This window comes from Lissotriton helveticus, chromosome 7 (assembly GCF_964261635.1).
Source record: "Lissotriton helveticus chromosome 7, aLisHel1.1, whole genome shotgun sequence".
In the NCBI taxonomy this organism is placed as follows: domain Eukaryota; kingdom Metazoa; phylum Chordata; class Amphibia; order Caudata; family Salamandridae; genus Lissotriton; species Lissotriton helveticus.
Window position 1 is genome coordinate 157462258 of NC_136068.1, and position 24437 is coordinate 157486694.

Here is a 24437-nt window from a genome sequence, read left to right on the forward strand (position 1 = left end):
TCGGCTATCTCCGAATCGGATATTACCGATTCGGTAAAATCCGAATCGGTATCATCCGATTCGGAGATAGCCGAATCGGTTTCTTCAATGCATTCCTATGGGCTTTTTGGCCATGGGTGTGTTTTCATACCTCCGATTCGGTAATAGCCGATTCTGATTTTTCCGACTCGGCTAATTCCGATTCGGTGGTAGCCGATTCGGCTAGTTCCGATTCGGTGGTAGCCGATTCGGCTAGTTCCGATTCGGTGGTAGGCGATTCGGTACTTTCCGATTCGGTCCGTGCTGATTCGGTACGTACCGATTCACATTACCGATGCCGACCGATTCCTTATTATTTCGCTGTTTGTTTCCTACATCTCGTTTTCCGATTTCAGAATACCGAATCGGCCCGCCTCGGTATTTTGGAATCGGAAATTCCCTTTTACCTACATCGGGCCCTATATTTTTACCTTTTTCCATAATGTTAGTTGTGTGTGCTTACAGTTTGTATTTTTTAGTGTATAAGGTAGACTTCTTTTTAAATTGTTTTTTATGCTTGGATTCAATGCTGGTATAGAGATAGTGTAATGGTTTCATTGGACTTGTAAATATGCTCCTTTTTTAGAAGCGCCTTGTGCAACCTTTAACATGGGTGGAAGCAGTGAATGTATGGAGAGGGATAGGAATAGCAGATAGAAAACCATATGAAATGGTGTGGGAGATGCATAAAGGATTTCACTAATGGCATCAATTGAGATGGAATATAAGATTAAGAGGGGCCTATTTACAAGCCCCTTGCGCAATGTTTGACATGGGTGCAAGCAGAAAATGCATGCAGAGTAATAAAATTGGCACACAGACAAGAATATGAAATGCGTGAGAGATGCTTAAAGGGTTTTTCTAATGGCATAAATTGAGATAGAATATACAAAAAAGAGAGGCATATTTACAAGCCACTTGCGCAATGTTTAACATTAATGCTAGTATAGAGATAGTGTAATGGTTTCATTGGCATATTTACAAATCCCTTGCGCAATGTTTGACATTAATGCTGGTATAGAGATAGTGTAATGGTTTCATTGGCATATTTACAAGCCCCTTGCGCAATGTTTGACATTAATGCTGGTATAGAGATAGTGTAATGGTTTCATTGGCATATTTACAAGACCCTTGCTCAATGTTTGACATTAATGCTGGTATAGAGATAGTGTAATGGTTTCATTGGCATATTTACAAGCCCCTTGCGCAATGTTTGACGTTAATGCTGGTATAGAGATAGTGTAATGGTTTCATTGGCATATTTACAAGCCCCTTGCGCAATGTTTGACGTTAATGCTGGTATAGAGATAGTGTAATGGTTTCATTGGCATATTTACAAGCCCCTTGCGCAATGTTTGACATTAATGCTGGTATAGAGATAGTGTAATGGTTTCATTGGCATATTTACAAGCCCCTTGCGCAATGTTTGACATTAATGCTGGTATAGAGATAGTGTAATGGTTTCATTGGCATATTTACAAGCCCCTTGCGCAATGTTTGACATGGGTACCAGCAGAAAATGCATGCAGAGTAATAAAATTGGCACACAGACAAGAATATGAAATGCTTTGAGAGATCTGTAAAGGATTTTACTAATGGCATAAATTGAGATGGAATATACAAAAAAGAGAGGCTTATTTACAAGCCCCTTGCGCAATGTTTGACATGGGTGCAAGCAGAAAATGCTTGCAGAGTAATAAAATTGGCACACAGACAAGAATATGAAATGCTTTGAGAGATCCATAAAGGATTTTACTAATGGCATAAATTGAGATAGAATATACAAAAAAGAGAGGCATATTTACAAGCCCCTTGCGCAATATTTGACGGGTGCAAGCAGAAAATGCATGCCGAGTAATAAAATTGGCACACAGACAAGAATATGAAATGCCGTGAGAGATGCGTAAAGGGTTTTACTAATGGCATAAATTGAGATAGAATATACAAAAAAGAGAGGCATATTTACAAGCCCCTTGCGCAATGTTTGACATGGGTGCAAGCAGAAAATGCGTGCAGAGTAATAAAATTGGCACACAGACAAGAATATGAAATGGTGTGAGAGATGCGTAAAGGATTTTACTAATGGCATAAATTAAGATAGAATATACAAAAAAGAGAGGCATATTTACAAGCCCCTTGCGCAATGTTTGACATGGGTGCAAGCAGAAAATGCATGCAGAGTAATAAAATTGGCACACTGCATTGGTGGTGCTGTTGCTTGAGAAGAAGTGCTGGGAGTAGATCCCTGCTCCTCTGATGATCTTTTTATTACAGCTTTACTCCAATTGTTTGGGTGTATATTCCGGACATGGCATTCCATGCTATAAGTTCCAAAGCTGTACTGTTTCTATGGATTCCATCTTGAAAGTACTGTGTGACAGATTTTACATGTGACAAAAGGCGCATTTACCTTTTTCTCTCTTTTTTTTTTACAAATTTCCATACTATGGACTCTCTCTGTGTTCTAGGGGTTTTAGGAACAAACTCTTCTGAAGATGAAGTAGAAGAATCCTCAAGTTCCTTGTGTTCAGAATGCTCTTGTCCAAAGGCTATTGGTTTCTGGCAACGAATGCATTGCATCATCAAACTCTTAAGTTCAGGTTGGATATTTGCAACCATTGATGCTTGCATTGGTGGTGCTGTTGCTTCAGAAGAAGTGCTGGGAGCAGAGCCCTGCTCCTCTGATCTTTTCATTACAGCTTTACTCCAATTGTTTGGGTGTATATTCTGGACATGGCGTTCCATGCTATAAGTTCCAAAGCTGTACTTCTTCTGTGGATCCCCTCTTGAAAGTACTGTGTCACAGATTTTACATGTGACAAAAGGCACATTTACCTTTTTCTATTTTTTTGGGTATTTAAAAAAATATCCGTACTATGGACTCTCTCTTTCTCAGGTTCCTGCTGTTCAGCCATTTCAGTAGATTTTTCAAGATCAAAGTGCTGATGAAAAAAGGTGTTGCTTCCTCGAAAGCCAAAGAAGAATGATGAAGATGGGAGGGGTCTTTCAAGAGTAGGAAGTATTATAAACCAATAAAATCTTTTGTTATAAGGTCACATGGTTGGACGTAAGCTTACGGAGTGTTTACGGAGCGTTTACGGAGTGCTCACGTAAGCTTATGTTGCGTTTACGTTTTATTTACAGAGCGTTTACGTCATCTTATGATGTGCTTACGTGGTACGCACCCTCGTGAGATTTATAATTGTTTAAATAAAGTTATATATGTTGTTTAAAAGTTTAAAATAAACATGTTCTTTATTATCTCAGTTAATATGTTCCTTTATATTGTATAATGAATATGTAGATATAATGATTTAGCACCCTCGTGAGATTTATAATTGTTTAAATAAAGTTATATATGTTGTTTAAAAGTTTAAAATAAACATGTTCTTTATTATCCCAGGTAATGTGTTCCTTTATATTGAGCAATGAATACGTAGATATAACGATTTAAAGTTTATAAAACTTTCAGAGGTAAATAATGAATTCCTGTGTACATGCATATCTGTGCATGTACATTTGTGCCATGTGGCACACATACATGTCGTAAGACCATGTATGTGTGTGACACGGCACACAAGTCAGAATCAGGGGTGCAACAGGCTGTCAAAGTGACAACCTGTCCCCCTTGACAATTCGGTAATTTTACCGAATCGGTATTTACTGATTCAGTAATTGCCATTGATTCCTATTGGCCTCAAGGCCCATAGGAATCAATGGCAATTACCGAATCGGTAAATACCGATTCGGTAAAATGACTGAATTATACAGATTCGGTAATTTCAAAAGACAAATTACATACATCCCATTTACCTACTCTTAAATATTGAAGTGGTATGATTTGGGACGCGATGTAGGTAGGCATTTACCGTTCGGTAACGGCTGAATTTGGCCATTACCGACCGGTAAATGCCTTTTCCTATGTAGGAGGCATTTATTTACAGATTTGGTATTTTTACCGATTCTGTATTTACCGAATCGGTAAAATTACCGAATCGGTAAATACAGACTCTGTAAAAACACCAAATCTGTCATTTCTAATGTAGGTAGCACTGCTGATAGTGCTAGAGGCATCTAAGAATTCGTTATTTACCACTCAATACAATTGGGTGGTAAATAAGGAATTCCTGTGTACATGCACATCTGTGCATGTACACCTGTGCCATGTGGCACACATACATTCCCTAAGGGCATGTATGTGTGTCACATTGCACACAAGCCAAAAACAGGGGTGCTACAGGGTGTCAAAGTGACACCCTGTTCCCCCTGGCAGGATTCGGTATTTACTGATTCGGTAATTACCGAATCGGTATTTGCCATTGATTCCTATGGGCTTCAAGGCCCATAGGAATCAATGGCAAATACAGATTCGGTAATTATCGAATCGGTAATTAACGAATTTTACCGAATCGGTAATCAATTCGGTAAAAATACCTACATCCCCATTGCCAGTTCTTAAATACCGAATCGGTATGATTCGGTATTTAAGAAGTGGTAATCTGGGATTACCTACATCGGGCCTTCGGTCTTTATGAGTAGGTAAATCGAGATTACGCACATCTGGCCCATTGAGTTGTAACATATTTATATACATATGTTACATTTCAGTGCTTTGGAAGTAGTACAGTATACTATAGGTAAACACCTTATAGGTTTATGCTGTACCACACTCTTATAGTTTTACACTTTGACATTCACTATGACAAATTTTTACATACAAACATAGAAATTTAGTTCTTTCTTTAACCAGTAGAGGTAGTTCTAAAAAGAACTGTTTTTTTTTTTTTTTTTGCTTGAAAAACGATGTAAAAAAAATTAACTTTTTAAGGCAGATAATTGTTCAACCGGAACAAACTATGAAAAATAAAGAAAAAAATTATGGAATGCACCTGTGCTTCCTGTTTTTTTGCAGGATAACTTGAATGGACTCTTGTCCAAAGGCTATTAGTTTCTGGCAACGAATGCATTGCATCATCAAATTCTTAAGTTCTGGTTGGATAATTGCAATCGTTGATGCTTGCATTGGTGGTGCTGTTGATTGAGAAGAAGTGCTGGGAGCAGAGCCCTGCTCCTCTGATGATCTTTTCATTACAGCTTTACACCAATTGTTTAGGTGTATATTCTTGACATGGCGTTCCATGCTAAAAGTTCCAAAGCTGTACTTCTTCTGTGGATCCCCTCTGGAAAGTACCGTGTCACAGATTTTACATGTGACAAAAGGCGCATTTACCTTTTTCTGTTCATCTGGGAATTAAAAAAAATTCCAAACTATGGACTCTTTCAGTGATCTAGGGGTTTCAGGAACAAACTCTTCTGAAGATGAACTAGAAGAATTCTCAAGTTCCTGGTGTTCCGAATGCTCAGGTTCCTCATGTTCTGAAGGCTCAGGTTGCTGCTGTTCAGACATTTCAACAGATTTTTCAGGAGCAAAGTGCTGATGAAAAAAGGTGTTTCTTCCTCGAAAGCCAAAGAAGAATGATGAAGATGGGAGGGGTCTTTCAAGAATTGGAGTAGGAAGTATTATAAACCAATAGAATCTTTTGTTCTGAGGTGACATGGTTGGACGTAAGCTTACAAAACGTTTACGGAGCGTTTAAGGAGCGCTAACGTAAGCTTACGTTGCGTTTACATATTATTTACGGAGCACTTACGTCTTCTTACGATGCGCTTACGTAGTAACCACCCTCGCAAGATTTATAATTGCTTTAATAAAGTTATATATGGTCTGTAAAAGTTTAAAACAAACATGTTCTTTATTATCCCATGAAATGTGTACCTTTACATTGTGCAATGAATACGTAGATATAACGATTTAATGTTTATAAAACTTTCGGGGGTAAGAGCTCGAAGCTTTTACGTTGCGCGGACGGAGCTCCTACGTTGGGTGCACGTGCGACGTACCCTCGCGAGATTTGATACTACTTCAAAAAATATTATACTGTTGGTAAAAGTGTAAAAAAAACATTTTCTACATTAAAGCAGATATTGTCTACCTTTAAAATGTACGTTAAAAACGTAGATATTATGTTTTAGAAATATAAGCGCGGACCCTGTAATCATATTAAAAAAAAAACTTGAAAATAAAAATTATATATATATTATATTAAATATATATATATTCACTGAAAAACAAGTCAGTGATGTCACTGACCATGTCATGAATGATGTAATATGTGACATCATCAGCAGTGGATTGCGGGTGCGCGAAATATAGTTGGTACAACTAACTATATAGGAGCAATTTCAATGGTTTTTTAAATGCTAATTCCTAACTATATATGACCTGAAACCTATGGTTTTTTCAGTGAATATATATATAATGTATATGTTTTATACTTACCTGCAAAATATTTACAAAGGCATACCATGGTAAAGGCATATGCGTTGTAATGGATGTGTGGTAATAGTATTGCGTGGTAACGTTCACGTTGTAAATGCTATGTCCCCCTTCTGCCCTGAGCTCTTAAGAAGATCAGGACGACGGGACCTAGGTCATCCAAGTAATCCCGGACTAGCCACGGAGAGTATGTTATCCAGAACTCCTGGAATTGAGCATCTGTCCTCCAATTAAGCTGACGCTCTAGGAGGATCTGCTGTTGCAGCGAAAGGCTAAGGTTCTGCACCCAGGCCTTCACAACTTCCACCTTTATGCTTTTCATGCTTCGAGATTGAGCAGTGACAGCTGAACACCTTCGACTTTCCTCCAGAGGTGGGATGATGTCACCTTGACAGCCAGGCGTCCCTCAACAGAAACTGTATACGTCTGCCATTGGACACATTTGTGGCCTGGTGTGGTACTTAGCAGATAGACCACCACCAAGCAAAGTTATCTAAGGTTTTGTCCCTAGCCCAGCAAGGTTTTCTTCTGGGCACAGTTAAAGGGTATCTTTTGGCTCTTTCGGCCTTTTTGCGTTTACTAAATCAGCCCTCTCTGTTTAAGTCTCCAGTTATGCACTCTTTGAAAGGTTTACAACATTTGTTTCCTCCCTCTCCGTTTGACATGCCACAATGGGACCTTAACTTGGTCTTCACTTTACTGTTGTGCACTCCTTTGGAGCTGCTTCACAGCTGTCCTTTGCGGCTCCTCACCCTCAAAACAGTGTTCCTCATTGCCATTACATTGGTGTGGCGTGTAAGTGAGCGTTAAGCCCTGTTTTTCAACCCACTATAAACCACCTTCTTCCCAGGCAAACTGGTCTTGCAGATGCGTTTATCTTCTTTGCCTGAAGTTATGATGACGTTTCAGGTTTGTCAAAACATCTGCTTGCTGACATTCTATGCTCTGCCTGACCCCTCTAAGGAGGATGAGAGTCTCCATCACTTGGACACCAGAAGAGCTTTGAGCTTTTACCTTGATCGTACCAAAGAACACTTAATGGACGGTCAGCTGTTTGTGGGGTTCTCTGGAAGGAAAAAAGACAAGGCTGTGCAGAAGAGAACCATTTCCCACTGGATTGTGCTCTGCATTAAGAGCTGCTACGCTTTGGCTAAAAGCAGCCTCCAAATGATTGTGTACTCATTCCACCAGGGCTAAAGCTGCTACCACTGTGTCAGCATGTGGGCTGCCTATCCTAAACATTTGCCAGGTTGCTACGTGGGATTCCCTTCATACTTTCATGGAGCACTATTGTATGGACAGTCAAGTTCACTGAGTACCATTTTACATGCTCGGTTCTGCAGGACTTTCTGGTCCATCAGCAGACCCACCTTCAAATACGTACTGCTTTGTTATCTGTTGGAAAGGTGAGTAGTCTGATGCTACATGTCTTTCTGGTAGAGACTATCTAGCTGTATATTCCTCACCAATTCGCCTATCCTCCCCGTTCTGTGGTTGGCCCCTATTTAATAATAAGATCCCAAGTCTGGGAATCTGCATACTGGCCATGCCAATTTGCTTATGGGGCTCCGAGGGCATGGATAATCTCAAAAGCAACTGCCGTCTGTGAGCGGGAACGGCTCCACTGTAGGTACTACAGAAAAGTTCCTATAACCAACCTGACACCAGGGCCATATTCAAAAGGTAAGAAGGCTGCAAGTAGGTAGTCTCTACCAGAAAGAACATTACTTAAGGTACGCAACTTGTTCATCGCCACCTACAACACCAACTGCACTCCCTACTTCGTACAACATCACCTCTAGCCTACACCATTTAAACCCTACATTACGGGCCCAATACTAGCACATAATATGTCCTCTCCTTTATTTTCACTTGTTCCTGGCAAAATTCCTTTCTCATCCAACAAAGTTTTTATATGGCTTTTAAGAAGAACAACCTGCATCATCAGTGGTGGACAGTGTGCCCTTGCCCAGTTCTAGTCTCTTCTCCTTGGGTCAGTTATCATATTTGCTATGCATTGCTGCCCATTCAGTAGCTAGCGGTCTCAGCAGGCTTTTACAGAGCTTTTAGGAATTCGAATTAACTACAGCAGTGTGCTCTAAAGTGCTGACTTTTGAAAGGTAGTTATCCCTAGGATCTCACAGGATGCTTATTCCTAAGATTGACATCCTTGCGACTTGTCTTACTCTGAGCCCAGATATTGAGCCAATCTGCCACTGTCCAATTAATTCCAACTTGTAAAGCAATGTTGGTGCCTGCAGTTGTAGGATAGCTGGACAGATGCCCACCTCATCAGAAATCATTCTAAATGTATTTTGATTGCAAATATATATGTGGTTGATTAGACGATTAGAAGAAATGAATGAGTTTCTTGCCCAAAGGGCACTCCCTTAATCTATTTTTTACATCCACATGGATAGGGCACAGAAACATGTTTAGGAGCTTGTTGGCTATGAAGCACAGGAGAAATGCATGTTATTTCTGTGCATGTTACAATCTGTTTAAATTAGATTTTGGATTATAGTTTATTAGAATTGTGTCAATAAGCCTTTCTTTAAAGTTAAAAACATTTAGAAAGAGAAAGTTGCAATGTCAGTTGATAGAAAGTTGAGATACAATACTGAGTAGCCTAGCCATTAGAGTGCTCACAGAAAAGATGTAAACAAATAAAAAGTGAAGCAAAACAAAAAAGAAATGTATTTGGAAAGTGTGAAAGTGCAGGGCATAGTTGTTAAAACAAACATCTTATGGTCAGAGCATGGGGTAGGTGAGAGAGTAGAGTTGCAGTCTTTGCCTGTGTTTGTCCTGTGTCTTTGCTTATTTCGATGAGTTTTCATGCTCACCTTTGCCAAGTTCCTGGGATGCCAGTGTAAAAGAATGAAAATATTTCCTGTTCCCTTGCTTTTAGTGGCTGCTTTTGGAACTCTCTGTGTTTTTTAAGTTCATTTGATGGCTCTACCTCTGTCGGTCCTTTTTTAGGTCTCGCCTACTTTTTTGGAAACTTGTGCATGTTTTGCACTGTTTCCGAAGAGTACTCGTGCATGCAGAGTGTATGCCTTGTGGGAGCGAGCAGTGGTGCCATCTGTTTGCAATTATCGCGCCTGCCGCTGCTCGCTCCCGCAAGGCAAACGCTCTGTATGCACGAGTACTCTTTAACTTAAGCGGCCGCGAGCGCGAAGGATTAGTGCTTCTGAGACGCCAATACGGGCGACCAGCGAAAAGTTGACACTAGGAGTTAACCAAATGGATGAAGCTCCCGCTTCAATACATTCATGACGTTCTTCAACTGAGTGAAGGTGCTGCCCCTTTGCAGGTCAGTAATCTTGATTTCGCCCGATTCAACAAAGCTGTGAAACCCACTCCCTGATTTCCCGCCATCCGTGGGTTCCTTCGGATTCCCAGGTTTGGACCCAGCGAGTGTGACTCCTCCACAAAAAACCGCCCATCCAAAGATAGAGCGCCACCCGCTGCGCATCAATAAAAGAGACTTATTACATCCCTACACCCTTCAAGTGGCCTTGTAGACCAGTGGGATACTTCATTGGCCCTGATGAGAGTCCCCCCTTCCAACTTCTGATTGGGACTCGAAACGCGTGGGCCTATGTACAAAGTGTTGCTCTCACTAAATTTAAAAGTTGAGAAACCCTGTGCCTTAATTTGTTTATACACATTGTGTTCTATCAATCAAGTTGATTGAGATTCAACTCCAAGTGTATATATGTATAGTATATCATATCACACATGTTGATTGTTTGAGCAACCTTTGTCTTTTTCTTTTTCTTTTTCCCTCCCTTCACTAAAAAATTCCCCTCTGGTATTTTCGCAAAATCTTTATTTACCAGATCTGTGTACATATGGATGTTTGCTGTTGAATGACTGTGATATGTCTGACAAGTATGAATGATTTTTGTTACATTGAATAATGGTGTAGTATTTGTATATAAAATGTAAAAAAATTTGTAAAAAACAATCACGTTAAATTGAATGAATAAATCGCTATTGATTAGCAATATCTCAGGTTGAAATGAGTTTTCTTCCTTGTTGAGTGAATTTCACGTCGAATTTTTGTATCAGTTTAGGCACGTTTCTTTGGTATAGTGCGCTTGTCTTCCAGCGCTTGTCTTGCTTAGGATTTGGGCTGTTTTCCGGCCTTATTACAGTTAAGTTTTCCTTAGTCGACTCGCGCTAGTGCTGCTTTCCCTGCTTTCCAAATAATGTCTTGAGATTACTTGCCCTGCTGGGTTTTAGGTTTGTCATTCTCCTTACTCTTCCAACTCTCTCCGATTTCCCCTCCACGTATGAGTAGACGAGTGGCCTGTTGCATTTCCGCATTCAGGCATTGACATGTTTTCAGTGAAACTGGCATTTTGTCACTTAGCTTCTTTTTGAACTTGAATAAAACTGAAACCTCCCTTTCTGCCTACAAGCCTTACTTTTAAAAGTGCATCTTGTTTGTTTAACGGCAGGGATATCTAATATCACCCTCGTTGTTTGAGAGGACGTGTCTTTGTCAAGACTTCTGCTGAAAACGTCTTCTGTGCATCTGCAAACTGCCTGCGCTGCAGTGGGTGAGCCAGAGCGGACCGGATTGGGGGTATGTTGCTGCAGCAGATTCTCACAAGCTGCCTTTATCCATCACTCCCCCTGAAGCCACTCTGGGCTCCCCCATGCGGTGATGCCTGCAGCAGCCCTGATTTGCCCCTGCGGGTAGCCGTGCGGAGGTGGAAGCTGAGTGCAGATAAAAACAGATCGACTGCTATCATTTGTATGGAAGCTGCTATTTCTCCAGGCGGTCTGTAGTTTGAAGTGTCGCGCTGTACTCCTGCAGCGAGGCAGTTGACGTGCGCTGTCATGAGCTGTCACTTGTAGCTCTCACGCAGCTTTGCGCTTTGTTGAATTTTAAATGAATTAATTGTCTATTGCAGAAATGGAGGGAATCCATTTTCCAAGCAATTGGGTATATCCGTCCCCTTTCTTGCTAAAGAATAATTGCAGATGAATTCGATGGCTACTAGGGTGTTATACTCCGCCACGAGAACTGTATCAAACGTCAGGAAATGTGATAACATCACACCCATCCCAATTTCCCTCAGGTGGCTGCCGATTGAAGCCAGAAGTCTCCTGAAACTGACCTTCATTATTCACAAGGCCCTTCACAGAAAGACCCTGATCTAACAGGCTCAAAAATGTAGCATTTTAGGAGGCCAACGTACCCTGTGGAGAAACAACAACCTCTACTGGGAATACCTCCCTGAAAAAGAAGAGGATCCCTCTAACAGGCCTTCTCTGGATGCGCCCCCAGGATCTGAACAACATTCCTTTTTCAGTCAGAACCAATCCCTCTACTAAAGTCTTCAAAGTGAAGATGGAACAGCTACTTATACCTAGTATTGCATTTTATTTTATTTCACCCTCAGTAGTCAAAGATGTAGCATAGATGCATGAGGTACCACTCAAAAGAGTTTGCAATTTCCCCATCAAAACTAATCTTTCAATTCATTTTAAACTCCAAGCCATACCGAATCATACTCTTGTGACTTCTCAAATGTAGGCTTTATTTGAAGGTCAAATATCTAAATTTGTATTTCTTGCTCACCAAATTGCTTTAGTCAGTGACTTATTAAGAATACTATTTTAAAGTATCTGTGTTTTTATGAACATGTATAACTCGGCATTTCTGATGAGGAAGTTTCTGGGATAAATGTGTTTTTTTGTACATCGAAAACCCCACTCCTATCTTCCATTGACTTAGGCGAGAGGAGCCACATTGAGCTTTGTGGTACCTCTTTCCCCCCTTGTGTTTGAATATAAAGTGCATGTGCATTGAGAAAGTAGATATTGGCATAGCCAATAGGTCTCACTTTTGGGACCCTATAAGTATTTGGTTATGCAGCACAATATCCTTTGTGCAACAACATCAACTGTTGAATGGCTAAACACTTATAAGGTTCCAAAGGCGAGACCTATTGGCTCTATGAATGCTTGTCTTCATTTGTAGATCTTGTACCCGGCTAATCCATTCTCTAAGATGCTTCTTAGTGCATTTGTTATAAGTAAATAAGAAAGGCTTTCACTTCCTAAAATCATACTAGCATTTAATAGAGGCAGTAACAGGGTCATAAATACATATAAAGCTCCAAAAATCTATGCTTTTGTGGTATTAGGAGATTCAATCTTTCCAACATATCTCACTTCAAGGGGAATATTGAACTGAGGCAAAAGGCTTACACTTCATTTTCTTGTTGGATTCGTTTTAAATACCCATCAAAGAAGAAATATGAATCATAATTCCTTTGTAATACATAAGAAATGTAATGGTGTTTTAGAGAAATGTATACCTAGAATTGCATGATTTTGGTTTGTAAATTTGATAAAGTTGAGATTTTTCATGTACTTACTAATCATAAATTAACAATATCACGATGACATAAAAGGGAATGGCAACAAGTATATAAAAGATGAGCTGGGTGTTTTCTTCCCTCAGAAATATCCCGATCCATCTGGACAGAAGAAGAAAAAGGTGGTGAAGTATGGGATGGGTGGAGTCATCATATTCTCCCTGATCTGCATCGTTTGGTTTCCACTGCTGTTTATGTCCCTGGTGAAATCCGTGGCAGGGGTCACCAACCAACCATTGGATGTTTCTGTAAAAATCAGTATCAGTGGCTATGAGGTATGATTGTCTGGAGGAAAAACAGTAGATTTAATTAAAATCTTAGACCAAGAATTTTACAACACCCACTGGTTGACTATTACGAGAACACTTGCTGCAAAATACACAACAAACAATTGATTTATTGCAAATTATCCAACTGGGATGAAAGGTTTGGTAGGAAATAGAAGTTGCTGAAATGGACAGGGTTTTCCTGGAAAAAACACACTCTGCTTGAAGAACTACAGCTAGGGTTCCATCGAAACACAATGGCCAATTTTAATATTTGAATGGATTTGTGTAAGTATAGCAGGTAACAGAAAGCCATCTTGTACTTTTCTTGGTCTACTGATATTTGCAAGACTAATTGCTGTACTGAAGACATGCTGTTACTGTTAAAGTATATTTAAAAATAGGCTGTCAATTACATTTGTATGCTTTCCTCTTTCAGAATGGGAGCTAATAGTTAAGATTAAATGGTGCACAAAAAAGAACTGGCATGCTAGCCCATAGGATTGCCTACACTTCATCACTCTCAACTATGTTATGTTAATGTATTATGTTCTTCTTATTTGCAGCATTATTTGACTTCATATTAACTTTCTTAATTAATGGATCTGTTGAACTTCTTAAGGGCTATTGCAGAATGATTGTCAGCATTCATTGTCCCAGGCAGGCAAATCTCAGACAACATTGTTTTAGAATTACTTATATAAATCATGTTGTCTGATTACTCTACTGTGCCAGGTGATCTTTCCTTTTATTGTGGTTTATCCTTATACACCATAGCACATTCAGAAAGTGTTTCAGTCACAGAAGGAGCATTAGGTTACCAAAAAAAGTATTCAACTATTACAGTCGCCCTCATCTTCCTCCTCTTGTGTTAAGTTTAGTGGGCTCATTGATCCTCCTGTTGTGCTAAATTGGGTTGGCTTAGTGATTCCTACTGTAAACATCTACTCACTATCGAAGATCCTTTACTTTGCCTTTCCATTTATCCCAGGCAATACAGCTGCAGAAGATGTGCTGATCAATTCTTCATGATTTTCTGAATTACTTCCGTACACTGCATCATAACAATATAGATTGTTAAGAATTCAGCAGGAAGGCCCAATATAGGAAAAGATTGATGGGATTCCATATCCACAAATCAGGGGTGTCACATTGCTTTCTTTCAGATCCAGGGTATTGTAGATTATTGTTAAAAAACCTTTAAAAACAGCCCTCCAGTGCACTTCTCTTGGAGAATACCAAAGTATAAAACTGTATGTATGTTATGTTGAATAGATAATTGTTCCCTGTTACTCCTTGATCCCTAAATTCAATCTTATGACAGAGATTTAGAGGATTTCAAGTCTCTCAATTTCCAAAAGAGGCTACAATCCCATCTCTCTCAACTTCCACACTGTTCTGTTTGTGACTGGAGCTTGAACTGCTTGTGTGTACCGCACCGGAGAGGTAGGGTTTGTGTGTATTTGCATGTGTAATGAAGCGTGCATTGTTGCTGCACTTGCTGTATCTTTCGTTTGTGAGTGAGACTGTTGCTAGCCTTCTGTTTCACGTCTGTGCTTCTTCATGAATTTGGTAAATCATTTGAAGTATACAAATGCTCATTCTTTTGGCTCTGTCCATGATCGTTTCTCTTTTCCAGCCATTGTTCACAATGAGCGCTCAGCAGCAGAATCTGGTGCCATACACCCAGGCAGCCTACAATGAGCTTAACTACCGCTACGCCTTGCACCCTGTAAGTAGAGACCACGGATTTGTGTTAAATATTATTTATTTGCGGTGTAAATGTTTAAAAGTTAGGAGGTACAACATAAACTACAAATCTGGGACTGGACTGGGAGCCAAGAGCAGACAAAGAATCAATCCATATCCGACAATGCAACAAGCAGGTTAGCAAGCCTAACCTTCTCCAGGGGGCTTGGAAGTCGAGAGGCATTCACCCTCTTTTGGGTGTACAGGGAGGAATTAAAAGCTGTAACCAACCTCGGCTGTAAAGTCACGCTTCCACTCCAGCATCTGCTGCATTTTTTTCTTTATATAAAGTCTAATTGTTATACTATGTTCTGCAATGCCTTCAGACCAATGCAGTGGCAGTGTGTATTTTTCTCCCTGTTATGTAAAGATACCTTTCTCATACTCATTTTCACTTTTCGTCCAGTACCTATAACAAGTTTGTCGATGTTCCCATGAAACGGAAAATACTCTTGTCAATGCACTTGTTCTCCCTCTCCCGTACCTCTCCCTTGCATGTACTACAGCAATGATGTAACCAGTCCCTATCTTGAAGCTCTGAAGCAGGCAAACAGTGTCATACAGATGATCAGCGCATTGTCATCTTCTTTGGAGCATAGGCTGCCACTGCTCCTTCTGCCGATATTCTGCCCATTGAAGTTTTAATAGTTTGTGTGCACATATACTGTGCATGCACACCAGGCTTTTAGTTACCTTTGTTGTTTGAGTTCCCTGTAAATCCGTACTATTACATTGCATAAGACCCTGATGGTCAGGCCAACTACCGGCTCATCACTCATTTGCACTTCTTTGGCTTGACCATTGAAAAAGTAGTTTATGCTCAACACCAAGAACGGAACGGACTAATTTGCATATAGCCAAGTTCTGAGCTGGGATGGTGCAGTGAGCTAAAAAACGGTGATGGATCAAGCCCTGATCTTTGGACTGGGTAAGAGTGGTCTGCTTAATTCAGGCACTCTGTTCATCACCACCCCCTTTTTCTGAATCATTTTGTCCACCATAAGCGTGGAAGGGTATACTCAGATGTGAGTCCCTTGCTCATTGCACCATCAGGATTCAAGCAAGCCGGGCCGACGACGCCTGAAATGGCAGAAACCGGTCCCCGGAAGCTTGTTTCCTTCCCAGTATAAGAATTGGCTTGGTAGTTTGGTTTGCCCTGTTCCCATCATGCACTGGGACAGGAACGGACTAATTTGCATATAGCCAAGTTCTGAGCTGGGATGGTGCAGTGAGCTAAAAAACGGTGATGGATCAAGCCCTGATCTTTGGACTGGGTAACAGTGGTCTGCTTAATTCAGGAACTCTGTTCATCACCACCCCCTTTTTCTGAATCATTTTGTCCACCATAAGCGTGGAAGGGTATACTCAGATGTGAGTCCCTTGCTCATTGCACCATCAGGATTCAAGCAAGCCGGGCCGACGACGCCTGAAATGGCAGAAACCGGTCCCCGGAAGCTTGTTTCCTTCCCAGTATAAGAATTGGCTTGGTAGTTTGGTTTGCCCTGTTCCCATCATGCACTGGGACAGGAACGGACTAATTTGCATATAGCCAAGTTCTGAGCTGGGATGGTGCAGTGAGCTAAAAAACGGTGATGGATCAAGCCCTGATCTTTGGACTGGGTAAGAGTGGTCTGATTAATTCTGGCACTCTGTTCATCACCACCCCCCTTTTTCTGAATCATTTTGTCCACCATAAGCGTGGAAGGGTATACTCAGATGTGAGTCCCTTGCTCATTGCACCATCAGGATTCAAGCAAGCCGGGCCGACGACGCCTGAAATGGCAGAAACCGGTCCCCGGAAGCTTGTTTCCTTCCCAGTATAAGAATTGGCTTGGTAGTTTGGTTTGCCCTGTTCCCATCATGCACTGGGACAGGAACGGACTAATTTGCATATAGCCAAGTTCTGAGCTGGGATGGTGCAGTGAGCTAAAAAACGGTGATGGATCAAGCCCTGATCTTTGGACTGGGTAAGAGTGGTCTGATTAATTCTGGCACTCTGTTCATCACCACCCCCTTTTTCTGAATCATTTTGTCCACCATAAGCGTGGAAGGGTATACTCAGATGTGAGTCCCTTGCTCATTGCACCATCAGGATTCAAGCAAGCCGGGCCGATGACGCCTGAAATGGCAGAAACCGGTCCCCGGAAGCTTGTTTCCTTCCCAGTATAAGAATTGGCTTGGTAGTTTGGTTTGCCCTGTTCCCATCATGCACTGGGACAGGAACGGACTAATTTGCATATAGCCAAGTTCTGAGCTGGGATGGTGCAGTGAGCTAAAAAACGGTGATGGATCAAGCCCTGATCTTTGGACTGGGTAAGAGTGGTCTGCTTAATTCAGGCAATCTGTTCATCACCACCCCCTTTTTCTGAATCAACACCAAGATCACAGCATTGCTGGCCATTTTCTACATGACTACCAGTCTGGTTTCAGTTCATGCTTCAGCATTGAGACTGCTTCCGTACACATCGTATCGTATACCCTCCTGTCCACAGATAATGATCAACCCTATATCTCCTTGTACTGTTAGACCTCTCAACTGCATACAGCTGACCATCCACACACACCCTATAGTCTTGAATGGGATTCACCGGCAATGCTTTTCATTGGAACTCCTCCTACCTTTATTATTGACAAGAATGTATTCACATGGGCACCACCATGCCCCAAAACATCCTTTTCACCTGCTGAACCGCCCAGGGTGCTATAATATCTCTGGTCATCTTCATCCTTTGCATGGAGCCCCTTGGGGCTCTACTCACAGATAACTGCATCAAGATTCCCCAATAAGCTGATGATACACAATGCTTCCTGTAAGTCTCCACTGCTTGAGACATCCACCATCTCGAACACTTCCTGTAACTCATCCAGACCTGGATGTCCATTGCCTACCTGAAGCTCAACCCAACTTAGACAGAATTCTGTTTTCCAAGAAAAGACACGCAATAAATAATACACAATACCAACATAAACCTTGATGGCTTTGAATCCCTATTTCCAGCATCAGACTGGAGACTAAGAAGTATGAAAAGAAAAACTCAAGGCAGCAGTCCTTTTTCATCAACGCAGCCATAAACTGGAACAACATCTCTGTATCCATAAGGACTGTCCAAAAACTGCTTCTAGTCAGAAATTGAAGACGCCTCTTTAAAAAAACAGAACATCACAATACAGTAACACACTATACAATATTCATACATACATACACACATATGTACATGGCTGAGCTTTCCCTGGGTGAGTCAGCATCATAGTGCCAGGGACATCAATTTGCTAGTGGTTGGCAGGAGTTTAGGCTGGAATAAACACTTTAGAGAACCTATAGTAGTTCCTCTAACCCCAAAGCTGACTTCCTGGTTCAACCCCAATATGAATTATAGGTTTCCTGGCAGGTCAGCCCAGCTTTGCTACAAATATAGCAGGGGAGATAAAAGTACTACCAAACTCACTGTCCGTGGATATGTCGAATATAAACATGGCAATATTTATTTGGGCACTCTAGCTGCAGTATTTCTTTCAATAATGTTAATTTTCAGAATATTAGCAAAATACTATGCATTGCACTATGGGGCCAAAGTGAACCTGGGGTGCCATGTATGAGGTTTGTATCCAAGGTAAACCACCCAGTACAAATCTGAATATAAGGACAATTAAACAAGGAAAATCTGTATAAGATGTTGAATTTTGCAGCAATTGCACATATTTAGACATAGGTATATTAATCAAGATTCTGCTTGCCTCTTGATTGCCTGTGGTTTCATTTGACTTTAAGATTACACACAGTCGGATCATGCTGTGGTGGGTGATCTAGCTTTGCCTGAAACCATACTGGTGTTTGCACTTTTTGTTTCAACATTGCTGTGTCTCCTTTGCATACATTATCGTGGGACTGGAGCTTCGTGGCAAAAAGATTGTAAAAGACGTTGAGAAACAACAGGAGAGGGAGGGAAGAATATATTCAGGAGCACTCTCAGTCCCCCCAAGGTAAATCCCATCGTAACAACAGAAGAGTGTGCCTTTTACTTCCATACTAATATTATAAAGAGAGAGCCCAAACCTTTGAGGCAGGTAATCTCAGTAACCACAGCACCAATCACAACACCCAATACAGCGTTGGAAAGGGCAGTTGCAGCAGAAGGACATAGGCTTTGCAGAGTTTTATATAGCGCAAACTTTACCCGAACTGAATCAGGTATCAGAGCGCTTTACATAGCACCAGTTACGTTACATGAGGACACACATTCATTTTTGTTAGGCATGGGGAGATTAAGTGATTTGCCCAGAATCACAGGATGTTTGGCATCGTTACCAAGACTCGAACCCAGATCCCCAGGTCCGAGGTCGAGCGCCTTAGCCGTTAGGCCAACTCCTCTGTACATTTAAAAGGTTAAAAAAACGTGCCAGCAAAGTAGTCCCTTGTGGGCGGGCCTGCGTTGTGCTGTGGGCGTGGGCTGGGGGCGTGACTAAGGCTGGGGGCGTGTGGTTCGGCCATCTCATCGTGGACTGTGGGCGTGTGCTGGGGGCGTGACAAACACTGGTGGCGTGTGTCCGCCCTTCATGCCATGTGAGTCGTACATACAAGCGCCAATTACGTTGCTGCGCAGCATCAAGGGGCACGCTGGGGGCGTGACATGCTGGGAGTGTGAGAAACGCTGGGGGACGTGTGTCCGGCCCTCATGCCATGTGAACGCAATTGCGCCGCATCAAGGGGCATGCTGGGGGCGTGAGAAATGCTGGGGGCGTGTGCTAGGTTCCGCCTTTCATGCCATGTGGGTTGTACATTAATCAGAAGATCGTCTGCTGTGGCCGTGTGCTGGGGGCGTGACAAACGCGTTCACCTGGAGGCCTGGTAAGTAACGTTACTGCAGCCTCTCCTGGGCGCTGTTACTGATCTCTCTCATTCAACGAAATTACACGCGCCTGCTACCATCAACCAGGGCTCTAGCCGGGCTCAGGGGGCGGATCAGTACACTAATTACACGCGCCTGATAACATCAACCAGGGCTGCAGCTGGGCCTGAAGCGGGGGAACACGCGCCTGCTAACATCAAACAGGCCTGCATCTGGGCCTCAAGCGGGAAACACGCAAATGAGTGTGTCTGCGGGAACAATTACTGCAGCCTCTCCTACTCCCTGTCACTCAACTCTCTCATTAAACGGATTTACCCGCGGCTGATAACTCTCTCATTCAACGACATTACACGCGCCTGCTAACATCAACCAGGGCTGTAGCCGGGCTCAGGCGGCGGATCACTACACCAATTACACGCGCCTGCTAACATCAACCAGGGCTGCAGCTGGGCCTTCTCCGTCCCTATTCTAATGAAACAAAAAAATGTGTCTACCGCGAGATTTTAAAATAAATTGCCCTTGCCAAATACACACATTACACACATTCTATTTCATACCCGGACAACGTCGGGACGGGCTGCTAGTTAATAATAAAGGTAGAGCACAAAGGAAAATACCAACTAGGTTCTTTATAAAGCCCTCACTCACCAACCTAGTTGGTGACATGCTTCATCATCGGGCCCCACCAGTAGAGGCCTAATGCCAACCTGATGTGCTTCAACCCCAGAATTACCGCGGAGCTGGTAGTTCGTGGACAGTGAATAGTGAAAAGTGAGCGTTAAAAATGGAACGATTGTGTCATAGAATACATTTTATTAGAAGCCAATCTGACATAATTAAAAACAAAGTGTGGTACATTAAGGCTGAATAGATTGTTCAGCGAAGTCCACTAGGAAGTGGTCAACATGTTTCTGCCTCTGTGACCATCGTGGTCCGGTATTGAAGGAGTTTTGCAGGCACCAAGCGGGTGTTCAGCATTGAAGACGGTGTGCCACTGTTGCGACCACCCCCCCTCCCGAGACCCATGATGTAGTTAGTGACTACATCTCATAATAAAGTCTGTTCCTCTCAAAACATGAGGGATACCTGATCATATATAATTTTTATATATTTTTATTTTTCACACCCACAACCTCTGGTTAGGGTGGGCCTTAGCGCGCCCATACCGCCGAGGTTTACTCCTCACAGTCCTGCCTCTCCTGGTGGGGCCTGATGATGAAGCATGTCACCAACTAGGTTGGTGAGTGAGGGATTTATAAAGTACCTAGTTGGTCTTTTCCTTTGTGCTCTACCTTTATTATATAAGTAAAAGGCACACTCTTCTGTTTTTACGATGAGATTGTAAAAGACACACAATTGATGGACGGATGGCAGAACATATCAAAACATTCACCACCAGTCAAGGGAGCTGGGTTAAATCCATAATTCTTTTGCTCACCATGCTACCCCAATTTAAAACTGGCCATATGCATATTGCCCTGTGCCTCATGGAAACTGTTGAGCCCGAACTGCCAAGCCAGGTCCTCCCTGGACTGGAAGCAAGCATCCTAGAACCAGTTTCGGGCTTTCACCCCTCATCAGCCAGGATAGCTCAAATCCAGTGGCACAGTGTGCCTGGGACCCACGTCTGGGCATACCTGGCGCACTTAAGGGGAGAAAGCATCAGACACACAATTGATGGACGGAATGCAGAACAAATCAAAACATTCACCCCCCAGTCAAGGGATCTGGGTTAAATCTTTCATTCTTTTGCTCACCAGGCCACCCCAGTTTAGACATGGCTATATGCAAATCTGTCTTGACCCTGTGCATCGTGGGAATAGTTCAACCCGAACTGCCAAGCCTGGTCCTCCCTGGACCGGAAACAAGCATCCTAGGACCGGTTTGGGGGTTTCACACCTCATCAGCCAGGATAGCTTGAATCCACTGGCACAGTGAGCCCGGGACACACGTCTGGGCATATCCGGCGCACTTAGGGCGAGAAAGCAAAAGACACCCAAATGATGGACGGAATGCAGAAAAAATCAAAAGATTCACGCCCGGTCAATGGAATGGCATGGCATGGTGAGCTGGAATGGCACGGTGAGCAAAAAAACCGATGGATTTAGGCCCAGATCTCTGTACTGGGGTGAATGTATGATATTGTTCTGCATTCTGTCCATCAATTGTTCTTTTTATGAAGAGATTGTGGCGCGGAGCTCTAGCCAAAAAAGCAGTTTGCATCTGAAAGTTTAATGGTGCTGATATGTGCACTGTTTTGTGCTGCAAGAATCATTTGAGCAGTCATGTAAACATATGGTAAATGTGGGCCTCTGTTTAGAAATGTTTATATGCCTTTTCGAAGGGGAAATTGTACTATGCTACAATGAAAAAGGCTCTAGCACATTTGTATTACTAACATACCCCTCTTTTTCCTAAGTCTGCGATGCAGTTTATAGTGAACTATATGCCAGAGGATATCATAATCGCTAAAATTAAGAGCAATGCCAGCTTACTTTGGAGCATCAGCCCTGCCAGTCGGGAAGCGATGATCCAAGAGCTCTCCAATTCCACTCAAATATACATCGACGTCTACTGGACCTTTCTCAGGTAATTTAAATATTAGGTACATGCACACATATCGAGTTGGTTGTAAGTGAGGTGAAAAACATTGCATTTTGTTAATATATAAGGGTATATACCAGGGCAAGGACTCCTGATTGATTTGAAAAATGGTGAAATGAGCAAAAATAGAAAACCAGTTCAAGTATCTAAAATTTGATGATCATACTGCGTCAGTGTCATCACAGAAAAAGCAATATGTACAAAATGATTGTCATGCACATCTTACAACATGAAGAAAAGTAGATAACTTCATCAGTTGCAAAAGAGGCCTCCAATAAAAGGGACTTCAATAGTTTTTCAGAACCAAAGATAAGCAGGTATTAATCCAACCTAAAGGAAAAGCCACAAAGTAATGTGGAACCTCCATTAAAAGATGGGGATTGGTCTTCTTAGAACAATTTAGGTGTTTTGTGACTGAAGAAAAGTAAACACCTTGTACATGAGATGTTTCTAGCATAGGGCAAGGAGGGCTACGTCCACAGTCAGTGGTAATTCTAAAATTCTGGCAAGAATCCATCCTGCCCTCTTGGATCTACAGTCTATACTTCAGTTTTATCAGGAGGTTTTAGTCAGCTGTGAACTCACCAAGTGGCCTGACATTCATGGTCAGAGAATGGAGTAACTATTGGATGGAAATTACACCCTGCGTCTTGCGTGTGCAATAACCTGATGGATCACAGCATGCAAAATTTAATTAAGAGATGTTGACACCCCTGTGAGGCTGCCATGTAACTGTCTATGTGTAATCACTGTCCTGTCAGAAGAAAGAAATGATCTACATCTCCTTAAAAATAAGAGAAATTGGCTGGTCAGCAGAGATGCACTCTGGCATTGTAGGTTTGGGATGCAAATGAGTTTACACAGAACATCCTCAGTGCTCAGCAAAAAATTCAGGATTTATACCTTATAACTGATACATGATCCTGGTCTTTAAAGTCAGTATGTTTGGTTTTGATGAGCACAGTTTGAATCATTTACAGACATGCAGGAAAAGGGCCATTCCATCCAATTTAAGGTTCCCAACTAAAGTAGAAATCGCAAGAAGGCTGCCAAAATGTCAAGTTATAAGAATATTTTATTTCCATTCTCAGTGTCTAATGTTTCTGATGGCTATACAAGCTAAAAGAATAGCACAGCAAGGATTGCACTAATGGAGGAGTTATTTCACTGTAAATATTGTCCATTGTGTCATGCAGTTTCTCTCATTGAGGGCAGGCTCAGTGTTGTATCTGGATAATCAAGTAATATTTCTTGTTCAAATCCTTCAAAGGCTCTTTTCCCTTGATATTGTTTTAGGAATGCATCCATTGTGAAGAGCGTGGAAGCATCTGGCAAGTACACAGTGTGCTATGAAGAGAAGCCAATCAGAGACCAGATTGTCCAGATGCTAAAAGGAGAAAGTGCTGAGCCCATGTAGGTGTTCCTTAAGCTTCTATGTGTACCTTCCAGATGATGAACTAAGTAGTTGATTGAGGTGCACTGGGAGATATGTATTTTTCATTGAGTGAAGCTATGTTTATGTCCAGGTTGTATATATGGCTGAATCCTCATAGTTGATATGGTTGTAAGTATTTTCAGGGCCCAGTTCTTAAAGCCATTTACTGCTAGAAAACTCGCTTTATGGCTGTAAATGGTTTATGCTTGTCAGGTATCGGCAAAATTATGCCTAGCATGCATAACTGTAAATGGTTTTACTACTGCATAATTCTTCAGTATTGGCTTTTTTAGATTTACATGCTTAAATCTTTCCCATGGTTGAACTGGGAGCCTCCAGAACATACTGAGCATTAGAGATTTTTTCCCCATAGAAACAACTTCAGTCAGTGCATGTGTAGTAGTCATTCAACCTCATTTGAAAGCCCCAAACGTGAGCCAATGTGGATGAAGGGCCATGAACTCCACTCCTCCCAGATATCCTTACCTCTCAGATTTTCACCATACTTTGTGATTGCATGGTGTCTCCATTGAGCCCTGCTTAGTTAGCTATGGTGTAATTTCTGGGTGTTTTCTGGGTTTATCTGATCCCCATGGCAGTTTTCTACTTGAATTTCTCTCTCTGTGGGGATTGATCCAGGTTTTGCCCTCATCTCCAGGATGTTGGATTCTGCAAGGAAAGCCGTCTTCAGGCCCTGTGTAATATGTGGAATAAGACGTCCCCACACAGGAACGGCATGAGTATAAATGAAAGGATTGGCAATTCTGCAGGAACAGTCTCTTA

General features: G+C 41.9%; 1 protein-coding gene across 1 annotated transcript in view; it reads left to right on the forward strand.

The window, feature by feature from the left end:
• Window positions 1-24437, forward strand: part of LOC144768973 (piezo-type mechanosensitive ion channel component 2-like) — a 700333-nt gene that overhangs the window by 639970 nt on the left and 35926 nt on the right. Inside the window, exons 48-51 of the mRNA XM_078652965.1 lie at window positions 12840-13028; window positions 14659-14751; window positions 22035-22204; window positions 23516-23632. Coding sequence (XP_078509091.1) covers window positions 12840-13028; window positions 14659-14751; window positions 22035-22204; window positions 23516-23632 — 569 coding nt within the window. The remainder of the gene's footprint in view (window positions 1-12839; window positions 13029-14658; window positions 14752-22034; window positions 22205-23515; window positions 23633-24437) is intronic.